The sequence below is a fragment of the Bufo gargarizans genome, chromosome 7, assembly GCF_014858855.1.
Source record: "Bufo gargarizans isolate SCDJY-AF-19 chromosome 7, ASM1485885v1, whole genome shotgun sequence".
Taxonomy (NCBI): domain Eukaryota; kingdom Metazoa; phylum Chordata; class Amphibia; order Anura; family Bufonidae; genus Bufo; species Bufo gargarizans.
Window position 1 is genome coordinate 21187593 of NC_058086.1, and position 22751 is coordinate 21210343.

Sequence of the window (22751 nt, forward strand, 5' to 3'; positions counted from 1 at the left end):
AAAATGCGGAATTCACATTGCAGTGTCCGTGTTTTGCGGATCCACAAAACACACTACGGACGTGTAAATGGGGCCTTAAGAGAATGGTCAATCGCCAGAACAAGCTCTGTGTAGACATTGCAACTGCAAGGAAAGCTGGGAGATTACATGCAGAAGCCCGGGGAAGTATGAATGTGTCTCAGGGCTTCAGTACAGGAAGTGTAACTAGGGATCAGTGTATGACTAGTAATTCGACATCTGACAGTGAAAACATGGTTTTATAACAGATCTGAAAATCTGCAGCATGCCCTCAGAGTTGCAGCAGAAAACAACAGGAAACAACGTGAAAGTGTTTAAATCGACCCCCTTCCTCCTCATACCTTGTGCAGTTGTCCCTCAGGAAGTGTGGAACCATTTCCTAAATGGAGATGCTTCCTGATTCTCTCATCTGAAGCTCCATTGTAGCCGAAGGGCCCAGAACAGACCTTGGCATACATCCAGTATTCCAGGCAGTCCTGGGTATCTCCTGACCAACCCTTCAATTGGTGGGTCAGGCTCCACCTTCAATCAACTCTAGGCACTACCCTTTTGCAACGCGGATAACCTTAGGTGGATGCTTGGTGATATGGTCCCATGCAACGTGATGACACTGGTCGTGTTACTCTACTCCGGCAGGGGTAGAATGCTGGAGCAGTTTTCTGAAGATGGTGTCTGTGTTTTTCCACAACCATGGATCCCTCAAAGTCTGCTGTATCTATTTGTGCCTTTTAGCCCCTCACCTCTCAAATTTTTCATTAGTAAGGGGAGAGGGCCTGAGTTGTTGAATTGTTTGTTTTTAGAGGATAAAACATGGGGCAATTCAGCAGGCGATTGTCAGGAAGGAAGCGATTTTTATTTTTATATTTTTTGGCGGATTCTCAGCCTGTGTAAAGGACCCTTAAGGTTGGATCCATTAAAAATGTGTCGACGTTGAAACATGCTGCAGATTTTCACAGATGACCTCACCCTTTGCAATGGTTGAGGTCAAATCAATCTGCATGCAACACCTTCACATTTTTCCATGGATTTCCATCAATATCCAATCAAGCAATTCTGGCCCAGACCTACATTCAGAATTCTACTGGTTCCTTAGCTCCATATCCTACTAGTCCGGTGTCTGCGCTGGTGATTTACATTCTGAGAAATGTTGTCCTGGTCCTAGACCAATATCCAGAATGCCGTGGACGGTTTACCGTTGCATTGTAGGATTACGTACATTTCAGCTGTTAGAGAAGATGACAAACTGTCGGCTGGTGCCTGTAGCAACCAGCCAAACTGCGAATGCAACTCAGGGATATAATGCATCCTGTTCTTTGAGCGGATTTTTTTACTTTTCAGTGTGGATTTTGGAAAACTAGTGCAATATAGCAAATAGCAACTCTTATTTCTCCAGGGCTGTTTGGGAGATGAAAGCAAATACTCCTTGCTCTATTTTACTTTGCATTCTTCTTGATAAATCTTTCCCAATGGTCCCTGCTGTTTCAATAACTGAGTGTAGGTCTTGACCAAAATCGCAGTTCACCTGCAGGATGTAATGGTTTTCTCTTTGCAGCAAAACCTCAATCTGTTGACTGCCATGTCCTTGTGTTGCTCTTTGAAGAACCTTCTCTTTCTGGAAGTGTGTTGAAAATTTACACCGCCAAACCACTAGAGACCTGCGGTAGAAGCAGGTTCTGGTACATGACTTAAAGAATGCTGCTTGGCTGGAGAGAGGGAATTGTATAGTAAAGATTCTCCTGCCTCTTTAGTAGATCTACCAGCGACCAGAAACCAGCACCTTTTTATTGGAGCTCTGAACAAACATACACACGTGGACAAAATTATTGGTACCCTTCTGTTTATAAAAAAAAAAAACACACAATGGTCACTGAAATAACTTGAAACTGACATACGTAATGATAAATAAACATTTACAAAATTTTAAATCGGCTAATGAAAAGAAATTGCTTTTAAAATGTATTTTAACTGAATAATGTATAATTATAGGATAAGTCGGACATTATGCCGCAATTATGGCACATTCCATAATTTGAGACTTTAACACCCTTTTTTTTTAGCTGTTTGGAATAGCAGTGAAAAAATGATTCTTTATTAGATAGCAGCGAAATAAAAATGCTTATTGCGTAGTATCTTTTTTTATTTTATATATATATATATATATATCAGCCTATAGGCGACTATGTGGCTGCTCCTAATACCTGCGATATGAACTGTTATGAAGAAAAAGTTTTTTGTTTTTTTTGTTTAAATGTTGGAATATGCATACATTCTAATTCCTCATTATCCTCTTCTTTCTCTTTTTAAACAGGGTTGACTGGGACCTGGAGCTCTTCCTCTAGTGCCGTTCTACAAATTGATCCTAGATCTGGTGCTGCTTTAGCTAAGGAACCTGGACTTGCTACTGTATATTATGAAATTCCAGGGTTGCTGAAGACGTACCGAGAGGTGATGATCTTTTATAGTGAGCCTTGATCTTTGTCGCCACAAACCATGACCGTGATAAAACGTGGTGTACAGTAGTTAGTGTAAATTAAAGAGGAGAAAAATTACAATTTCTCTAATTGGTTGCTCCCTACTTTCCTGATTAACTAGTTCAGGGATGGCCAACCTGTGGCCCTCCAGCTGTTGTAAAACTACAACTCCCACTATGCCCTGCTGATGGCTGTAGGCAGTAGAGTCCCTGTCATGCCCAACTGGCATACAAGGTGCAAAACTGTCCGTGCGCCAAAATTGTCGCATGGTCGGACAGAAAACGGGACTTGCAACACTTTTTACTTCTAAAAGTGTTGCAAGTCCATTAGTAGATGTGCCTCCTTATCTTCAGATTTCCATTTACATGAATGAAGAATAAAGCCTGGACAAAGCAGATAAACAAATGGCTGCTTTTTTTCCTTCCTGCTGCAAATGGATCCAGCAGGAGCCTTTCCTTTTATATTGGGGCTCATGTACACGACTGTATGCCCTCCGAGACATAGGGTCCGTGAGCGGGCCATATGTCCCGAAGCGGCATACAAAGTGTGCACGGGAGTACACAGCATCATAGATTACAATGGTAAATACGGATTAGGAGAATATGGCTGCTTTCTTCCAAAAACAGCACCACAGCTGTCCATGGGTCGTGTCTGGTATTGCAGCTCAATGTCATTCACTTTAATAGAACACAGAAGAAAGCAGCCATGCATTTCTAATCCTGGACAACCCCCTTAATATTACACTAGACGTTATATGGTGTGGCCTATGGCTTTCAAATTATGATTTATGATTCAGACGAAAACGTGGTACAGAGTGATGATCCCTTCGAGGCTTTTTTGGCCGGCACTATTAACCAGCAGGAATGAGATTTCTCATGCTAGGTGTTTGCTCCGTACGAGCAGTCCTGTCTGATGTGGTCACAGATCCCGGTGATCCGGTTTTGTCTTCTTCTTCTGCTTTGATTTGCATTCATATCTGAAAACAGTATTTTATCTGAAATGTACCGTAATTCTTTTCATTGCAGGTGCACGCTCTGCATGGAGAATGGTTCTATACATATGTGAATGATGGCTATTTTAATGGCTGCCTGTGCTCTGCATAGGGTTTATACCATGACATAGCAATATATCCAAGATTCAAATCGGTAGTTTTTGTCTATTTCAGGTGCTAATACGCTCTCCACAGAGAACACGGGTTGTGGATGCAAACGGAGAGAAAATCAATTTGCAGTCTGCAGATAGTCTTAAATTTCTTGTTAATATTGGGCAAAATGGCAACAATTTGAAAGGTAAATGTAAGAAATGGTTCTCTTATTTTTCTTGATGAATGGCTTATTTTAGCAGTCAGTGCAAGCAGCGGTATAAAATGTATTTTCTCTGTCAGAGCGTTTCTTTATTCCTACCAATAGTGCCCCTGCCAGGATATTTTTTTTATGTTTTAAAAGCTTCATCTTTTTTTGTTAATTATTCATTTGTATTGCATTTTTTTTTTATTGCTTTTTGCCTGTCTATGATATTATAGGATACTGCATTATTCATTCTAGTAAAGAAAACAAGAAATAATGGACACCTGATAAAATCAGCGCCGTTCTAACCCCGTCGGACTAACAGGCACCACGCCACACAGACAGACCCAGTTATATAATGGATCTGACACTCCATCGCGGCTTCTATTATAAGCAGAGCCTAAACTGTTGGATCACATGTCTGACAGCAGAGTGGAGATGAAGTGTCGTCTGTTTCCAAGAGCAACCTACAGAAATTAGATAAAATCTGTTACTATCAATGAAGAAAAAAAAGTACACAGCGTTGTGTACACTGGTCTTAATTTGACTTGCGCTGGTGTGAGATGTGCCACAGTTCTGCACGTGTTGTTAAGGAGTCTGGCTGTGGAGCCTTAACCCATGCCCTGCATGCTTTTAAAAAAAATACCAAGGGTGTCAGAGAAAGATAAAAAGTCACAAACTGGTACTTGCAACAAAATGTGTGACTTTTCCAGACCATAAAACTGGCGCAGAGCCATAATCTCCCCCATTGTCTTTTGCAAAGCTGCTTAGGTTTTCTTTAGGTTTTAAAGGTGGAACGTAACATGGGGAAACAGTGTAATTTTTTTATTATGCATGTTCGTTTTTAGATTTAAATATGATCTATGTTGGTTTCATTCCGAATAATCAGTATCTGTATAGGATTCATCAATCCTTGCGGCATGTATTTGAGATGAATGTATTATTGGATAGCAATACAGTGATCCCTCAAGTTACAATGGCCTCAGGATACAATATATCCAACATACAATGGTCTTTCCTGGGCGATTGTTAGTTGAAACCAGACTCCACATACAATGTCTCAGACACTGCTGATCTGTAGTTCATGTGATTTGTCTGGAAGATCCAACCGATCGACATGGCCATATCATTGGTAAAACACCTATATTGGCTGCCTAGTAGCTCCTCTCTACAATACAGTGGTGGTATTACATGTTCTGTCCTGCACTTTAGGCTACTTTCACTTCCATTCCGCTATTGAGGTCTGTCATAGGATCTCAATAGCGGAAGAAAACGCTTCAGTTTTGTCCCCATTCATTGTCAATGGGCACAAAACTGAACTGAACGAAACGGAGTGCACCAGAATGCATTCTGTTCCGTTTGGTTGCGTTTCCATCGCAGACAGAAAAATGCTGCAAGCAGCGTTTTTCTGTTCGCGATGTGGTGCGGATCAAGACTGATTCGTCCTGACACACAATGTAAGTCAATGGGGACGGATCAGTTTTCTCGGACACAATAGATTTGTCCCCCGTTGACTTTCAGTAGTGTTCATGACAGATCCGTCAGGGCTATATAAGACATAATACAACCAGATCCGTTTATGACGGATGCATGCGGTTGTATTATTGTAACAGAAGTGTTTTTGCAGATCCATGACTGAGCCGCAAAAAAAAAAAACACTAATGTGAAAGTAGCCTTACCTGCGCCAGGATGTGCTGCCACTTTGGACACCAGGTGAGGGCACCTCCATTTTATTTTTCTGGTTCTGTGTGTACAGAAACCTAAAGAAGCCTCCGTCCTCTAAATAGAAAGTGATTTTCAGCTTCCAGAAGCTCTTTCTGACTGCTGTATGTAAGGGCTTGCTTTATTTGTAGTATTTTGCTGCTTCATTTTGTTTAGGGTCCATTCACACGTCCGTTGTTTCTTTCCTGATCTGTTCCGTTTTTTGCGGAACAGATCTGGACCAGTTCTGTACCTATTCATTTTCAATGGGTCCTGAAAAAAATCGGACAGCTCAATGTCAGATTTGTTTTCAGGACCCATTGAAAATGAATGGGTACAGAACTGGTGCTGATCTGTTCCGCAAAAAACGGAACAGATCAGGAAAGAAACAACGGACGTGTGAATGGACCCTAAATCTTAGTTTTGCCTCTTGCCGAAGTCAGACAACACCTTTGACTGTTTTCATGCAAGCTATAATTACACTGTATCACTGGAGCCAGTTGTATGGATATATAAAATACATTACCATTATGGCTCAATCGCTCAAGGGCTTTAGCATCCCTTACTAGTGCTGTGTATTAGGACAAAAAGTGGCAACATAGTACTGGCAGTATTACAGAAAGGTGGGTATGTAGAAGGGAATCCAGCTCCTCGTAAGGACATACTAATCTAATGCCTAGCAGTCCTGTCAGTGTGAATAGTAGATGGGTTTCACCATTACTATGAAGGGTCTCATTACCATAAATGTAGAGTTTTCTCACATTTTACATTCTATTTGTTCCATGTGAAGGCAACTGAAGTGTTTTTGTACAGTAAATGCAAAATGCCATAGAGAATGCTAACATTTCAGAATATTTTTCCCCAATAATGACACTAAGTGCTTGACATATTTGCTTTTACTCGGCTGCTTTACTGGAAGACTTCAGTTTGCAGCTTGTGTACAGAATGATTCATAAGTTGCACACTCAAGTGTAAGGAAAATGTTTGATGGCCCTCTCCAGAGCATCTGATATTCTGTCTAAGGGCGCGTTGAGTACTGATTGTTATTATTATTTTTTTGGGCGATTGTGATATTGGTTGAGTCATTGTGTAGCCTCCACATGAACTAAGTAGTTGTATTTCCAGATTGCAGCAGGACGGTTCATCCACTCCATTGTGCTTGTTCTGTTTGGCCTCTTGAGCGTCCATCAAAACAGTTTGATTTTTTATGAACTCCCAACTGCTTTTTATCTAAAGTTGGAATCTGTTCATCGCTGTTCACATGAGCTGCTCTTATGTAATAACACACAATAAAGCAACAAAGGACCTAAAGGAAATGATTCTAGAGGAATGGGAGGAAGTGGAGAAAAGGCTTTCTATTCCTAGAGAATTAAAAAATCGCTTAGCGTTTTGATAAGGAAGATGCTAAATTGTGAGAAGAGATTCTAAAATAGACACTCCCGTAGCCAGGGTCGCAAAAAAGACAGCAATTCCATTTGAGGATTCCTCGCAACTTAAAGAACCAGTGGACCGGAAGGCTGACTGTCTTCTGAGGAAAACGTGGGGAGACGTCTGTAGCTCTAGTCAGCACAAATTTTGCCGCCACATCAGTTGCGAGATCTATGCTTTTATGTTGTCTCAATTTGAAAACCATTTAAAAATGGGGACTCCTAGAGAAGATATACTAGTATCTATTCCCCTGTTAAAAACGGCCACGGCTTTTGTAGCTGACTCTTCTGCGGAATCAGTCAGGTTTGCTCCCAGGAATGTGGCTCTTTCAAACTGCAAGAAGGGCCTTGTGGCAAAAAAATTGGTTGGGCAACCTGGTGTCCAAAAATAAGTTTTATATGCCATTCCTTTCTCGGAGGCCTACATCTTTGGTCCAGTGCTGGACAATATCCTCGAAAAAGCAGCAGACAAAAAGAAAGGCTTTCCAGAAGAAAAAGCTAGAAAGCGGCAGTTTTTTTTTTATAAAAGATTCCTACGGGGGAAAAAAACTGTTACGGACAAAGGAAAATCTGGAAGAGGGTCCTATCCAAAAAGGGGGGAAAGGAATTTATTTTATTTTTTTTTTACACTTAACCCCAACTCTCAAAACAAACAATGATGCGAGATCTGTGGGGGGGAAGATTGAATTTATTTCTTCCAGCGTGGTGTCTGATAACTCAAAATCCGTGGGCGCTACAGATAATCCAGATATCCTCAGCCCCACGGGTATTCACAAAGTTGATAATAGAAATTGTTGCATTCTTAAGGAGGAAAGAGATAAAAATCGTGCCATATCTGGATGACTTTCTTCTGATTGCAGATTCAATTCAGACTCTGGTTGCCCAGACCCGGAGTGCTATTTCCTTCTTTTTAGGAACCATACTAGATTCCAGGCTGCAGAAATCCTTCCTTCCAATAAGCAGACGGATGACCGTATTAGAAAAAGTCGCGGCCTTTCAAAAGAAATCTATATGTACAATAAGGGAAGCGATGAGCATCCTGGGTTTGATGACTGCCTGTATCATGACGGTTCCATGGAGTCAGTTTAACTCGAGAGCTTTACAAAATATGATTCTCTCAGTCTGGAATGGAAACCAACAATCACTGAATCAAAAAATTCACATAAAAGACAAAACTCGAGAATCTCTGAAATGGTGGGAAAATGCAGAGAATCTCTCAAGAGAGACTCCCTGGAACCTAAGTCCCAGATGCCAGTCAGCAGGGATGTGAAGCCAAAATAGGACAACATTACTTCCAAGGGGTTTGGAATTAAGAAATGAAAGAGAAATCCTCAAACTTTCAGGACCTCCAAGCTGTTTGAGAAACGCTGAAGCAGAGCCAGGATCTTGTGTTGTCACCACATAAGAATTTTATCCGACAACATGATAACAGTAGCTTTCCTCAGGCATCGAGGGGGAACGAGAGTCCCTCTTCTTCAAGCTCTTTCCCACCATATCTTTTCCTGGGCAGAAAAGAATGTCTTATCAATCTCGGCAGTCCATCTCAAAGGATCACAAAATCAGTCTGCAGATTTCTGAGCAGACACTACCTGGACCTGAGCGAATGGTCTCTGAACAAACAAGTGTTCAAGGAGTTAACGAAGGTATGGGGATATCCCGAAATAGACCTTTTCGGTACAAAAGGGAGTGCGCAGGTAGATTCCTTCTCCCTAAATCCGAGGGATCATCCGGATGGGGTAGATGCCTTATCTCGAAAATGGGATATGAAGCTGGCATATGTGTTCCCTCTGTTTCCCCGAATACCGGCAGTCCTCAGAATAATGAGTACAGAGTCAACAAAAGTAATTTTAGTGGCCCTGTTCTGGCCAAAACAATCATGGTTTCGAGTCCTAATCTCCATGGCTACAGAACATCCGATAACTCTCCCTCTAAGACCAGACCTTCTTTCTCAAGGCCCGATCTGGAATCCATAAATAAACATACTAAGACTGACAGCATGGATCCTGAAAGGGACTTGTTAATATTACAGGGATTATCAGACAGGGTCATATCAACAAAAGAGCCATAACCAGATAACCTCAGCTATCTACAACAAAATATGGAAGAAATTTTACTCCTGGGTGGTATAAAAAAAAATGGAAATCCTCTGCTCCCAAAGTTGGCGGAAATATTGGATTTTTTACAGGAAGGGTTTGATAAGGGTCTTAAACACAGCACCCTGAAGGTTCAGATAGCAACCTTAAGCTGGTTCCTAGATTATTCCTTGGCAGAGACTAGATGGGTAAGGAGATTTATAAAAGCAACAACAAGAATTAGACCAACTCTAAAATAAACTGTTCCTCCTTGGGATTTATCAACAGTTCTCAATGGCTTAAAGAACCTTTTGAACCAATACAGAATTGCTTCTTAAAACATTTCTTTCTGAAGACTGTTTTTCTAGTGGCAATAACATCGGCCCGAAGAATAGGTGAGATACAAGCCTTAACCACCCGGGAACCTTACCTTCAGATTCTAGATGACAGGGTCATTCTAAAGCTGGATTCTACCATTTTACCAAAAGTAGTCTCTACGTTTCATCTAAATCAGGAAATAGTATTACATTCCTTTTGTACCGATCCGAAAAATGACACGGAAAAGAGCTGCCACATGCTAGATGTCAGGCAGACTCTTCTGGAATATTTGGAGGTTACTAGCCGATTTAGGCAGGATACAAATCTGTTCATACAGTTTGCTGGCCGAAAAAAAGGCAGGAAAGCTTCCAAAACAACATTGGCCAGATGGGTAAAAAGGGTGATTTATAGAATCCTATGATCTGCAGGGACTGGCTTGTCCACAAATTATTAGAGCCCATTTTACCAGAGCTGTGGCGGCATCTTGGGCAGAACATACAGAAGCTCCAATCGATCAGATTTGCAAAGCAGCAACGTGGTAGAGTACGCATACATTTTGTAAACACTATAGATTAGACATTGCAGGAAACTATGACTCGAGGTTCGCACGTAAGGTCCTCTAGGCCGTGGTCCCTCCCTAATTAGTGTACTAATCTGGTATTGCTCCATGTGGCGCTATCATGGAGGACGTCCTGGAAAGTAGGAATTAGACCTACCGGTAATTGTATTTCCAGGAGTCCCCTCCCTTATCTTCCTATAGTTATAATTTAATGTGATGTGTTGAATAATTGATTCAAAAATAGTTTAACATTGATCATTCTGTGATAATTTAAAAAAACACTGGTGGGTGTTGGGGGGGGGGGGGGGGGTGGCTTTCAACCTCTTTGTTCCTGGCCCAATAGTGGGCGGGGAGACATCCTCCATTCGGTGCTGTCATGTCTAACTCCTGGAAATACAAATACTAGTAGGTCTAATTCCTACTTTTCAGTTTGTCTTTATTATATATGTTCAGCAGTTTTTGTTGTACATAGTTAAGTTTTAGCCCTGCTGAAGAGTATCTCGACGGCTATGTATAGCTCTTATCTCTGAACTCCTGACACCTTATAAGCACTCAGCTAGCCAAATTCTTATCTAACTGATAACAGTATGGCAAAATGAGTGTTCATGAGCGGTCAGGAGTTTAGAGATAAGGGCTATAGATAGCTGGCAGTGCTACATGGGACCTCATGCACACAAACGTATCTGTTTTGCCGCCCGTGGGTTAAACACATTTTAGTTGCAGACCCATTGATTTAAATGGGTTAGTACTCCACATTTTGCAGCGATAGCAACACTTGGACTGGAGATGTTCTTTGAATTTTATGGGAGAGTCTTTCAGACATGCTCATTGACCTATGCAGAGGTCACTGTGCAGGGAGGGAGCTGGGATCTCTGTACACTAGGGGTGCTAGCTTTTTATTGTAGTCCTGTCCGTGATAATTAGATGACTGCTCAAAGGTAATCTCTAACATAAATGAAATGTCACTCCTATTATGGGGCTCAGCGACCACAGTGAAAATTGTAAAGTTTCAGGATTATTTTTTTTTATGTAGATAGTAGCTTGGTTAATTAGAAAAAAATAATCACCAAAAATTCTTACAAAGAAAATGTTTAAACTACTTGTTTTAAGCAATAGTTAATTAGCTGTCAATACATTGTTTTTAAGGGTATGTCCACACAGGACAAGTATGCTGCAGGATTTGCATGCAGCAGATCCAAGCATTTTACAGTAAATTAATTTTAAATCTGCAGAATATCCTTTTATGCTACAGATTTCCCCCTTTCCAATACATAGAGTGAAATCCGCCCCTTGTAGCCATATAGTACAGATCCTAGACCCCAATGCAAATTTGGAATAAGGGTCATTCACAATGTTTTCGTAGTTGGGAGAGGTGTTTTTTGGGGACCATTCAGAAATTGGGCAATGGTCGTAACTGCTACCTCTGTACCACTATAGCTACTGAGTAGTAATGTGAAGATCCTGTTGGATGCACTTTTGTATGAAAAGTTGGTCATACATGCATCTAGCCATTCGTCTTTCCGATTAACATCACTAATTTGTGAGTAGGACCATAATGGCACAGGACTACATTTTTTGCTCAGGTCATCAAATTGCAGTTCTCCTTGTAGCTTGTTTACTCAGGGACGCTATGTGCATGGAGAAAGCGACTGCCGTGAAAGTAATGAATGTGGAACGATGAGTCTATTCCTGTCCGCTTTATCTTATTTGATAGTTTTATTGTCTACATCTCCCAGCTAGAAAATGAGCCAATTGGGAGACTAGGTTTGTCATTGTTCCGATAGTTTAATAAGGCACCTGAAGCGGCAGTGATAACCAGTCGTCTATTAGACAAGGAAATATGGTGCTTTATTTCTTTTCTGCATCATATACACTAAGGATTTCACTGTCTGAGATGTTAGAATATCCAAAGAAAACACATTCTGGTGAGCGAGTATAAAATAAGGGCTGAAATAATACCGATTCATATGTCCTATCCTAAAAATGACTGAATTCATATCCTTATATGAATTTAGAAGTAGGGATGAATGGAAGGTGTCTGGGCTGCTTTATTAGAAGTTGTCTGGGGGGGGGGGGAGGGATCAGAGAAGCTACTGAGCATGTCCGTCCACCTCTGAATGCAGGAAATGGTGGACCAGAAGTATAAACAGCAGGGGGTGCTACCAGGGTGGAAAATGTAATGTACATAAAAATATTTTTTTTTTTTTAATTGTTGTGTATATTACAATAATACTTTACAAGAGATAACCCCTTTAAGTAAAACAGACAGGAGAGCTGACCAGTGGCCTGATATTACACTGTAGAGTATGGGATATTAAAGAAGACCTGTCACCGCTCCTGACATGTCTGTGTTAATAGCTACATGCATTCCCCATGTAATAACAATTCTGGAGCATCTATTCTTATGGCTCTATGTTGTGCTATTCCTTTATTATTTCTACTAGACGTTATGAATGAATTGCTAGCAGTCTGCAGTAAGGGTACAGAGGGGAGGTAACCAGTTGGGGGGGGGGGGTGTACCTGCAGACTGACTCTATCCAATCAGTGCTGTCATTGTCAGACTGTGCAGGGACAGAACCTCCAACTGGTTACCAACCTTAGTACCCTTACTGCAGACTGCTAGCAATTCATTCATAACTTCTAGTAGAAATAATAAAGGAATGGCACAACATAGAGCCATAAGAATAGATGTTCCAGAATTGTTATTACATGGCTCTGTAGCACACCTATACAGGATTGTAACTGTACCCTTTGTCTTTAGACTTGCACCAGCAGGAAAACAAAGTTTAATTCATATTCAAATGAGCACTCGCAAGTGCCCAGGGGAGGAGTTCAGTGTGTAGGTGCCCAGGGGAGGAGTTCAGTGTGTAGGTGCCCAGGGGCGGCGTTCAGTGTGTAGGTGCCCAGGCTGCTCTGCCTTTTTTTCACTTTACTCCTCCCCAGCCTCTGCCTTTGCCCGCCCTCCAAGTCTCTTGCCTCATCGATAGGTCCAGACTTGGAGGGAGGGCAAAGGAAGAGGCTGGGGAGGAGTAAAGTGAAAAGAAGGCAGAGCATCCTGGGCACCTACACACTGAACTCCTCCCCTGGGCACTTGCGAGTGCTCATTTGAATATGAATTAAACTTCGTTTTCCTCCTGGTGCAAGTCTAAAGAAGAGAACAAAGGTACCGGTACCTGTATAGGTGTGCTACAGAGCCATGTAAGCACTGTATATGGCCATATGGAGGCGACAGACTCCCTTTAAAGGGGTTATCTCTTGTAAAGTATTACTATGCAGTGCATAGGGCATTGAAGTAAATTTATTGATTTATTGCAATATACACATAATAAAAAAAAAAAATATATATATATATATATATATTATGTACATTTTCCATGTCAGGAGTGGTAAAAGGTCCTCTTTAAAGTTTGTCGACAGAAATTAAATGTTTTTTTTTTATTATACTCTATCCTTTCCGATTGTCAAATTGCATACAAAATAGCTTGTAAAAACAGTTAACATGTGAAGCAAACGTCAAATAGGACAAAATAACAGAATAAGTAAATGTGCATAACTATTCACCCCCTAAAGTCAATACTTCGTAGATCCACCTTTTGCTGCACTCACAGCTCCAAGTCGCTTTGGATAAGTCTCTCTGAGCAGTTGCCACATCTTACCACTTAGATTTTTGCCCATTCCTCCTTGCAAAACTGCTCCAGCTCCTTCAAGTTGGATGGTTTGCGCTTGTGAACAGCAATCTTCAAGTCTGACCAAAGATTTTCTATTGGATTGAGATCTGGGCTTTGACTCGGCCATTCCAACACATTTACATGTTTCCCCTTAAACCACTCAAGTGTTGCTTTAGCCGTGTGTTTGGGGTCATTGTCCTGCTGGAAGGTGAACCTCCGTCCTAGCCTTAGATCACGCACAGAGTGGTACAGTTTTTGCTCAAGAATATCCCTGTATTTAGCACCATCCATCTTTCCCTCAACTCTGACCAGTTTCCCAGTCCCGTCTGCTGAAAAACATCCCCCCAGCATGATTTTGCCACCACCATGTTTCACTGTAGGAATGGTGTTCTTTGGGTGATGTGATGTTGGGTTTGCGCCAGACATAGCGTTTTCTTTGATGGCCGAAAAGTTCAATTTTAGTCTCATCAGACCAGGGCACCTTCCTCCATACATTTTGGGAGTCTCCCACATGCCTTTTCGCAAACGCACAACGTGCCTTTTTGTTTTTAGCTGAAAGTAATGGCTTTCGTCTGGCCACTCTGCCATAAAGCCCAGCTCTATGGAGCGTACGGCTTATTGTCGTCCTATGTACAGATACTCCAGTCTCTGCTGTGGAACTCTGCAGCTCCTCCAGGGTTACCTTGGTTCTCTGTGCTGCCTCTCTGATTAATGCCCTCCTTGCCCGCTCCGTGAGTTTTGGCGGGCGGCCGTCTCTTGGCAGGTTTGCTGTTGTGCCATGTTCTTTCAATTTGGTTATGATAGATTTGATGGTGCTCCTGGGGATCATCAAAGATTTGGATATTTTTTATAACCTAACCCTGACTTGTACTTCTCAACAACATTGTCCCTTACTTGTTTGGAGAGTTCCTTGGTCTTCATGGCAGTCTTTGGTTAGTGATGCCTCTTGCTTAGGTGTTGCAGCCTCTGGGGCCTTTCAAAAATGATGTGTATATGTAATGACAGATCAGTGTGACACTTGGATTGCACACAGGTGGACATCATTTCACTAGTTAATTATGTGACTTCTGAAGGTAATTGGTTGCACCAGAGCTTTTTATGTCTTCCTAACAAAGGGGATGAATACATAAGTACTGTGCCAATTTTCTGTTTTCTATTTCTAAACAATAGTTTTATTTATATATTTTTCTCATTTCACTTCACCAACTTAGACTATTGTGTTCTGATCCATCACATAAAATTCAGATTAACATTGAACTTAAGGCTGTAATGTACCAAAATACGAAAAAAGTCAAAGGGGGTGAATACTTTTGCAAGGCACTGTATATGTACGCAACATGTGAAGTGACTTCTACAGCAAGGCTGCAATATGAAGTCTGGTCTAATCCTGCAGGGAGATTTCATCATTGTTCTTTCACAGTGTGTTCCCCAGTGCTCCGTATTACCTGGCTGTCAGATCTGTGCAATTTATTTAAAATAAAATACTCCAATTAACACATTTTAATAAAGCTGTCCAGCACAGCGTGGCAACAATTGATTTAATGGTGTTTTCTGCACCCTGTGATGATCTTGGGTTATTAATATTTGCAGGTTGATGATCTTGGGTTATTAATATTTGCAGGCTTAAATGTGTCTACTTTTTCTTTTATCATTTTCAGGGGAATGTTCTTCTGCCCAGATTGAAGCAATTCAAGATCTTCACCCAGGGAATCTCATCCAATGCCACCTGCATTTTAAAGATCAGAATCCTGATGTTCCACCTCCTGAAATATTTTCTGTTAAGACAGGATTTGATGCAGAGACAGGTACACTGATTCTGTCCCCACATCTTAAGGAGCATTTGCCTTTAGAATCAAAAACTCCTTCATGTATTCCAACGGGGTTGTGCAGTGTCAGGATATTGATGACTTATCCTCCTATTCCAAGCCTTTTATAACATTTTCTTTATTTTTTTGTGTACAGAACTGTGTGAGTGCTCATTTTTTGCGGGGCGATCTGTACTTTTCATTGACACCATTCTGGGCTGTGTATGACTTTGATCACTTTTTATAACATTTATTTGTGGCAGGTGAAGCGACCAGAAAAGGGGAATTGGCCATTTTGAAAAAAAATTTAAAACTTTTTTTTTCATTTTGTTTACACTTTTTTATCTCCCTAGGGGGGAGCCGGAGCACTGCCAGAAGCGCACGGCATCTGAGGGGTTAAATGTATACGATTGACGTTATTGTCAATCGCATACGTTACTCCCGGTGGCCTGCTGTTTAAAACAGCTTCCACCCGGGTGGATATGGTGCCCGCTCCGCTCACTGACAGGCACCATTTTTAAATGGGAAGGGGTTATAGGGCATCTGTCAGCAGATTTGTACTTGTGAAACTGGCTGACCTGTTGCATGTGTACTTGGCATATGTGTTGGTCCCATGTTCATATGTACCTGCATTACTGAGAAAAATGAAGTGTTAATATATGCAAATGAGCCTTTAGGTGCAACGGGGGTGTTGGCATTACACCAAAAGGCTCTGCTTTTTCTGCAGCTGCTCTTCCCTCTGTACTCTGGTTGACTTTAGGAGAAGTCGGGGTCAGGAGTGATCATAAGTTTACACTGCCTGGCTATGTCAATCACTGTGTAGAGGGCAGGGCAGTTGCAGAGACTCTAGGTGTAACATCAACGCCCCAGTTGCTCTTAGAGGCTCATTTGCATATATTAAAACTACATTTTTCTCAGCAATGCAGGAACATAGAGCGAACACAGATGCCTTTAGCTTCCAAGCACACATGCAACAGGTACAAATCTGCTGACAGATGCCCTTTAAGGGTGAAGCCGCACAAGTTTCTTAAAAAGGGGATTTGGACTTTATCTTCTATGTACGGTAGTTTTTAGAGAGTTATTAGATTTTGATTTGGGGGGTATACATGCTTGTAACTCGCATTCAAGTATCTCTTTTACTTCTTGCGTCTTCCTTTCTGCAAGGAACCGGTGAAATGTGAGGCAGTTTGAAGCTTTTCCCGTATCCTGATTTAATTTGCTATTTTTCTCCATTAATAAATTTGTACAGGACAGTTCTGAAGTTGCTCTTCTAAATGCTGTGTTGTGTGCCTGTCATTTATCCTGAGACAAATTGCCAATTCTTTGCTGTCATAACAGTTTCATCTGAGCTGAACATGCAGGCTTCTCACCATTATCCTATCTGTACGATATCTAGGTCACTACACCTGTTCCCTCTCAAGACAGCAGCTATCAGAGAGCCAGCTAAAACATCTCAGCATGGGGGACACGTCTCTTACTGTAACAGCCTCCGTGCTTGGGAATCATGTCTACAGAGAGCAGATCAGTGTGCTCGTGTCTGTTTACCCCGGGTTTTATGCCAATCAGAAGGAAATAGTTCTAAGTAATCATTATACAACAGCCGACATTAAGATATTTGGAGCTGCTGAAGTTTTGAACAGTCTGGAGGTGAGCTTTCCAATGGTAATCTTCCTTCTTTGTGATCGCACATGTTAATGAAGTGCGAATCTAGTCAAGTATTCTGGGTTTATCGATGTCGCATAATAACGTGTCACAGACCTCTTCCATCCATGCACCTTCCAGACAACGTACAGAGGACCTCCACCTCAAAATGAATGCATGCAATAATATTGCCGTATAAAGGAGTTGTCATCTCAGACTTTGATGGTCTATTGATAGGATTCCACCTCCGAGACCCGCACCTGTCTTCAGAATGGGTCCCCTGAAAGTGAAGGAGAGTGCACTGCGCATGTGTGGCATGCTCTCCATTCATTCAGCATGCTTGGCTATTTTTGGAAGTCCCATAGAAATGGTTGGAGAGCACACTGTGCGAGTGCAGCCACCGCTCCATTTACTTTTGTCGGACTGCCGGAGATACCCAAGCCAACGCTTGGCTACTTTCGTAAGTTCCATAGAAATGAATGGAGGGCGGCTTCACATGCGCAGCTGCTTTCCGCCCACTTCAGGGGTCCCATTCGTTAGATAGGTGTGAGTCCCAGACCTATCTGACATTGGTGGCATATTGCTAGAATATGGTCAATAATGTCTACGATAAGACAAGCACTTTATAAGTTCTTAGAAGGCATAGGGTAATCAGATGGCCTCAGTTTCTTTTCTAACTATTACAATGCTTTTACTGCTCTCCCCAGCCCTTATGTAGCACTGTCAGCAGTTTGGCATGGTCAGAACTGCTGACAGACTCTTTAAAATGTTTTGTTGTCTCCTGCTGTTCTGGTTTCAGAAATTGTGACCATGACAGACGCTTGCTGGGGGTTTCTAAAGTGATCAACAGAACTCAGGGCCAACTTCAATCTAAACAGGCTTCCCTTCATGAAACAAGCTTTGGCTGGATGCACATTTGTTCTGCAGCAATTGCTGCAAAGGAATCGTAGTATTACATTGCAGCAAGTTAAAATGAATGGCGGACAGTATGATACGTGCATGGACCAGGTCTGCCAGAGCTAATAGACAGGAGAACGGACTGCATAGCGGAATTCTGTCTGACATCCATATGCCCTAATATTGTGTTTGTTTGAGTATCTTCTTGCTAAAAGCATATGTATTGTGCGTATTCCTCAATAGGTACATTATTACTTGGGACATGAAGGGGCGCATGTACCACGGAATACAATCTGACTAAGCTTCCATGATTTCTTCCACAGGTAAAGGTTGGATCTCCAGTGGTGTCTGTCTATCGAAAAGAAAAGTCGTCTGGAGTTCCCAGTTTTGTAACCTATGAAATTGGCATTACTGAAGTACAGGCTTTAAACCAGGGATCATTTTCCACATCGCTTTCTGTTTCCAGTTACATTTCAGGCCAAACCCTAGATGTTCCCATCAGACTGATGGCAGCAACTGGCCCAGCATATGGTATGTATGTCTGTATCACTTGGCAAAGTGGCAAATAACTACAGATTTCATGAAGGTTGCTGGATTGATTTCTGGGTTCAGGTTTTTGACGACCTATCCTCAGGGTAGACCATCCGTAAGCCAAGAGATGGGTGGGGTCCAGTTCTCTGCACCACCATTGATCAGGTGTTTGAATGGGCCTCAGCGGGTCTCATCCTTGTTTTCGTGGGTCTGTCTACCTGCATTCTGTGTACTCAGTAGTGGTGAGGCAGATTTGTCCCATTCAAGTGCATTAAGTCTAAGTAGAGTGCCCCATGTTAACAGTGAAGAGGCCCGTAGCATTAGCACCAAGGCCCACATAAGCAGCTGATCGGGGAGGAGGCTGAGAGTCAGACCACCACTGGTCTGATATTACTGACCTATCCAGAGGATGAGCCATTAATGTTCTAAACTGGGAAAATGCTTTTTTTTACCCGTTCCTGACCACCCACTGTAAATATACAGCAGAAGTAGGGTTTCAAACAGCAGACACCCAGGGCTAATGTCTGCCGATCAGACATTTAATCCATGAGATGCAGTGGTCACATGTGACCACGGTATCTGAGAGCCAAAAAAGTTATAAAAAATATAAAAATTCACATCTCACTCCCTTCCCAAAATTAAAATGAAAATAAATATACAATTACAGTACGAAAATCCCCTTACTATTAAAATCTAGAAATATTTATCCCATACTGTGTAAAATATAAAAATCGCCATTTTGTCACTTCACCTTCCCCAAAAAAATTTAAATAAAAAATGCTAAGAAAGGTCCCAAATGGTAGAAACGTAAAGTACAGATGACCCCACAAAAATAAGCCCTAACACAGCTCCATAGAAATAAAAGTAAAAAAAAAAAGTTGTGGGGGACAGAATATGGTAATGAAGAGAAAAGAAAATTATTATTTTTTTTTTAAGTTATTTTTTTTTCCTCCCTCTATATTCAAATTTATAATTGGGACATAACCTGGGTAAGGTTTATTAAATAGTTTATTTACAGATGCCTATACAGGCGTTGAACCTATCTTGCCCCAGGTAAAAGTTAATACTTCACTTTTATTGTTACTTTAATTAAAAATCGGAACGTGTACTTGGTGCTTTTATTTTGACTTTACTTATTGAACCAAAAATCAAAAAAGAGTTAAAAATAGTCACCACTCCACTGTAATATCAAGGATTGGTCAATGGATCAAGAGGGAGAGCCGTGCACTATCTCTCACCCCTGTCACTTTACTGGCAATGTACTGCCATTAGCCCGCTTCCAGTGCCACTATCAACTTAAACTTAGTTGTGGGAGCGCGGAGCCGTCAACCCACTACGAACGCAGCACACTGAGTGTACCATGTGCTGTCATGCCAATATGTATCCTATTGATAGTGACCACTGTAGACTGACCAGTCACGGTTTTGATACTGTGTCTAACTGCTAAATCTGCTAGCAATGATAAGTAGGCCAGCCGGACTACTACTAACTAACTTGCAGTGGAGTGAATTGCGGAGTCAAAGTCTGCCCCCCGACATGTTTCACCAGATTACTGGCTTCTTCAGGGGAATTGGGCAGCAGTTAGACACGGTATCAAAACTTGAGAAAGGCTCTTGTGTGAGCTGAAACGTTGCCATCTACATGGGTGATTAAACACCACTAGCTTTTACCTGGAGTGCTGTCCATTTTTTTCATCTTATATCTATATATCTATATATATATATATATATATATATATATATATATATATATCTATATATATATATATATATATATATATATATATATATATATATATATATATAACAAATGGAAAAATCGGACAGCACTCCAGACGGTTTCTTCGGTAAAGCAAGTAAATTTAATCACCCATGTGGTGGCAGCAAAAAAGCAATGTTTCGGCTCTACATGAGCCTTTCTCAAGCCTATATATATATTCGTTGTAATTGTAGTGACCTGGAGAATGAAGGGTAAGGGTCAGTTTTATGACATAGGAAACGCTGTAAAAAAAAAAAAATACATAAAACAGTGGCAGAATAGTTTTTTTTATTTTTTTTTTATAATTCCATCCCATTTAGAATTTTTTTATTTCCAGCTTCCCACTACATTGTATGCAACAGTAAAGGCTAGGGCTACACGGTGACATTGGTCCAATGACAGCCATCGCAGCCAGGTTCAATGAATAGTGGTGATCCCATAGAAATAAATGGTATTGCCACGGCAGTCGCAAGAAATCCAACCGTGTTGGATGTCTTGTGACTGCCCTTGCAATCCCATTCATTTCTATGGAATCACTGCAACTCGGCGATCCTGTCAGCTAGAGCTGTCTCGCGACCAGTGTAGCCCTAGTCTAAATGGTGCCATTAGAACGTGCAACTTGTCCCAGCAAAAAAAACAAGCCCTCATACAGCTATGTAAAAGAAAAATAAATCTGGGGAAGAAGAGGGCGTGGCCCTGTCCTGAAGGGGTTAAAGTCTAGCAACACTCGAGGCCTGTAACTTAACCTGCCCCTAACTCATGAGATTCAAGTAGTTGGAGTTTTGCTATTTTATAAGTGATTTGCTTTCACGTTCACGTCACTTCTTCTGAAACACTTTTAGGGCTCATTCACACAACCGTATGAATGGTTCCGCAGTTTTGCGGACCCATTCATTTAAAAAAAATATAGAACATGTCCTATTCTTGTCCGCACAAGAATAGGCATTTCTATAATGGGCCGCCTGTTCTGATCCGCATATTGTGGAACGCACACTGGCGGCATCAGAGTTTTGCGGATCCGCAATTTGCCGACTGCAAAACAAGTTGCGCTCATGTGAATGTCTCCTAAACCTGCTACACCTGCATAGGATAGGAAATTCGCTAGTGACAACTTTATTCCTTCCTTATTTCAGGGAATGCAGCCACATTTCAACACTGCATATATAGGGATATTAATTTCCATTGACAGCGGGTTCATTTATCAATCCTGAAATGTGGTGTCAAAACTTTTTTGTGCAAAGCCATTTTTTGACTTTTTACACTGCTCACTTCATATTTTGGAAGCGGGTGGGAAAGCAGGTGTAGTTAGCTATGTTAATGAGTTGTACGCCAGTTTAAATAACTGCGCCTTAGCAAAAAGCTGCAAAAAAATTTATAGAGGCACATTTTAAGAATTTTGGGTTATAATGAAAAAATGTTTTAAAAAAAATTCCCCTCATGATAATTTGTCATTAGTCCCTGTTTTCCTCCTGTCCTGCAGTGCCTTACACCGGGGAGCATGGCTTCTACAAGACCTTTATGGACTCTTATCCCGTGTTCTTCTTCACCTTGTTTGCTCTGATCGCCGGGGCAGCCATTGCGATCATAGGTAATGACACAGCGATGTAAGAACATATCAGTCTGATGATTTCACAGTTACAATAACTCTTTTTTCTTTCTTTTTTTCTTTTTTAGCTTTCTCACCAAGGGAGAGTGTTAATCACCCAGCGTTCATCTCCACCTCACCTCCTCGGTCTGCACAAAACAATAGTATGTATTAAAGCCAGCGTAATTAACTTCACTAAAAGAGAAATTCTAGTTGGACGTTTACATGGAGTAACCCTTCTAAAGTGTAATTCCCCCATCGTTGTTTTAAGGAGTGTAATTTGATGTTTTTGAGTATGTGGTTTTTTTTTGTTGGGGGGGGGGGGGGGTTGTTATAGGTGTCTGCACGTGCATGGCCTGTGGTCATTGACTCTGCAATCATAAGATCCCATTCTATAGGTAATTGTGGATTTTCCTTTTTAGCAGATTCGGTGCTATGTAAGGCCCTGCCCACACTTCCTTTTTTCACGAACGTGTGCTGTCCACATTTTCCATGGACAGCACACGTACCCATTGCTTTCAATATGTCTGTTCACATTTCAGTATTTCTTCAAAAAAATCACGGAGACATGCACTACTTTGATCTGTGATGCAGACCAAACAAGCCCATTGAAGTCTATGGGCCTGTGAAAATCATAGCCACAACACAGATGGCATACATGGTGTGTCCGTTTTTCACAGACGACAGATGGGAAATGCTCTTGAAATAAATTTTCCGCTGAGCAACATCCGTGAATTACGGATTGGACACGGAGGGTAAAAACAGATCCTTCACGGATGATACACGGACGTGACACTGACACGGAAATGTGGACGAGACACAGGCAAAATATCCAGATTTTCAAATCTGCAACTTTACCTATAATACTGCAGAAGAGTGGTATTTTTCACTCTTGCCATTACAACAGCTGAAATCTGTGATGGAATGGTATACAGTAGGTTTCTCTGCAGCAGTCTTGTGTGAGCGTACTGCTGATATTGGTTGTGGCCTCCCAAGATTTCTAAATGGGGCAGG

At 41.4% G+C, this 22751-nt stretch overlaps 1 protein-coding gene across 1 annotated transcript in view; it reads left to right on the top strand.

Annotated features, from left to right (window-relative positions):
- The window catches only part of NUP210 (nucleoporin 210), an 84221-nt gene that overhangs the window by 58227 nt on the left and 3243 nt on the right, over window positions 1–22751 (top strand). The window contains exons 33-39 of the mRNA XM_044300896.1: window positions 2327–2463; window positions 3655–3778; window positions 15179–15325; window positions 16722–16972; window positions 18187–18394; window positions 21633–21740; window positions 21827–21901. Of these exons, the coding sequence (XP_044156831.1) occupies window positions 2327–2463; window positions 3655–3778; window positions 15179–15325; window positions 16722–16972; window positions 18187–18394; window positions 21633–21740; window positions 21827–21901 (1050 nt within the window). The remainder of the gene's footprint in view (window positions 1–2326; window positions 2464–3654; window positions 3779–15178; window positions 15326–16721; window positions 16973–18186; window positions 18395–21632; window positions 21741–21826; window positions 21902–22751) is intronic.